This window comes from Phalangium opilio, unplaced genomic scaffold (assembly GCF_054372755.1).
Source record: "Phalangium opilio isolate 3A_F unplaced genomic scaffold, DU_Popi_V2 ptg000230l_1, whole genome shotgun sequence".
Classification (NCBI taxonomy): domain Eukaryota; kingdom Metazoa; phylum Arthropoda; class Arachnida; order Opiliones; family Phalangiidae; genus Phalangium; species Phalangium opilio.
Genome location: NW_028324221.1, coordinates 2,202,746 through 2,204,202, shown reverse-complemented (window position 1 = coordinate 2,204,202; position 1,457 = coordinate 2,202,746). Strand labels below are relative to the sequence as shown.

At 40.4% G+C, this 1,457-nt stretch overlaps 1 protein-coding gene across 1 annotated transcript; it reads right to left on the bottom strand.

Annotated features, from left to right (window-relative positions):
- Window positions 1–509: 509 nt before the first annotated feature.
- Window positions 510–1,002, bottom strand: LOC149613997 (uncharacterized). The gene is made up of 2 exons (XM_089858044.1): window positions 859–1,002; window positions 510–794 (listed from the first exon to the last, which is right to left on the bottom strand). The coding sequence occupies exons 1-2, from the start codon at window positions 988–990 to the stop codon at window positions 510–512; spliced, it is 417 nt and encodes a 138-aa protein (XP_089714170.1). The 5' UTR covers window positions 991–1,002.
- Window positions 1,003–1,457: the final 455 nt, after the last annotated feature.

The following is a 1,457-nucleotide window of genomic DNA, read 5'->3' as shown; positions in this document are numbered from 1 at the left end:
TATAGTTGGGGGAAATTGCACGAAGTATAGTTGGGGGAAATTGCACGAAATATAGTTGGGGGAAATTGCACGAAATCATAAATATGACGAAATATAGTTGGGGGAAATTGCACGAAATATAGTTGGGGAAAATTGCACGAAATATAGTTGGGGGAAATTGCACGAAATATATTTGGGGGAAATTGCACGAAACATAGTTGGGGGAAATTGCTACTGAAGTCGTAACCAGCATGTTAGGGGCGCCACAGGTGCTGACATTTGCTTTAGGTTGAATAGTTGAACTAGTTTTTATAGCCTACTATTCAGGCAACACTTGTGGCACCCCTAACATTCTGGCCAATCTTCTACACACCAATTTTATCTTGCCAAAGGCAGGAACCAATCAGAACTCGTCCATGAGGGTGGAGCTAAAATTAGCCTTTCCTAAGCTTAGCGTTCGTGCCAATCAACTCCACCCCCTCGACTATGGGAGCATCTAGTGTCATTTATCACAGCAGAGGCTTTCTTAATTAGGTAAGCCATTTAATAACCGGCAATAGCATCAAAACGTACTGGCGAGGTTGGAATCCTTGACAATTTATTGGTAGCTGTGATTGGTTTGCTAGTAGTGAGGCAGACACCTCTTGAGTGTCGAAATTGTCGAAACCTTTGCCTTTATGGGCCAATGAGGTAGTTGAGCATGCCTCATTTTGGTTCCTCAAATCAGAATTTTGGCCTTTGCTGCCAAGAAGTGTGTATTGTTTAGATGACAATTCCTGACTAGGGTTGTTAGGCTGAGTGCCTTGAGAGAAGTTCTGAATGTTTTTAGAAAAAGAATGGTTTGAGTTTATCCACCGTTAATTTGCAGCTTATCCTTACTCTTGTGTCGATGATTAAGTTACTACAGGGAAGTGGCAGTTCACCTTCAATTTGACGAAATGTCTCTTGGGACATTATGGGTCTTGGAATATCTTCTTGGGAAGAAGATATCACATCTTCCTGGCTGGACATTTTTTATTAAATCTGCAATGGAATAATTAAATTGAAAAACTATTTAAGTCAAAAGACAGTTTTGAAACGAAAATTTCTGTTTCCTCTTACCAGATTTTCACCAGTTCTTCCAGAGTATTTCCGGTAATATTTCCCCGACTATATTTCGTGCAATTTCCCCCAACTATATTTCGTGCAATTTCCCCCAACTATATTTCGTGCAATTTCCCCCAACTATATTTCGTGCAATTTCCCCCAACTATATTTCGTGCAATTTCCCCCAACTACATTTCGTGCAATTTCCCCCAACTATATTTCGTGCAATTTCCCCCAACTATATTTCGTGCAATTTCCCCCAAATAAATTTCGTGCAATTTCCCCCAACTACATTTCGTGCAATTTCCCCCAACTATATTTCGTGCAATTTCGCCCAACTACATTTCGTGCAATTTCCCCAACTATATTTCGTGCAATTTCCCCCAACTATA

What these genes read in the sequence shown, in the direction of transcription:
- LOC149613997 (XM_089858044.1), bottom strand. Translation starts at nt 990, where the DNA reads ATGTCCAGCCAGGAAGATGTGATATCTTCTTCCCAAGAAGATATTCCA. An exon ending in ACTTAATCATCGACACAAGA is followed by an intron (nt 795 to 858) that starts GTAAGGATAAGC and finishes AAAAACATTCAG; the next exon opens with AACTTCTCTCAAGGCACTCA.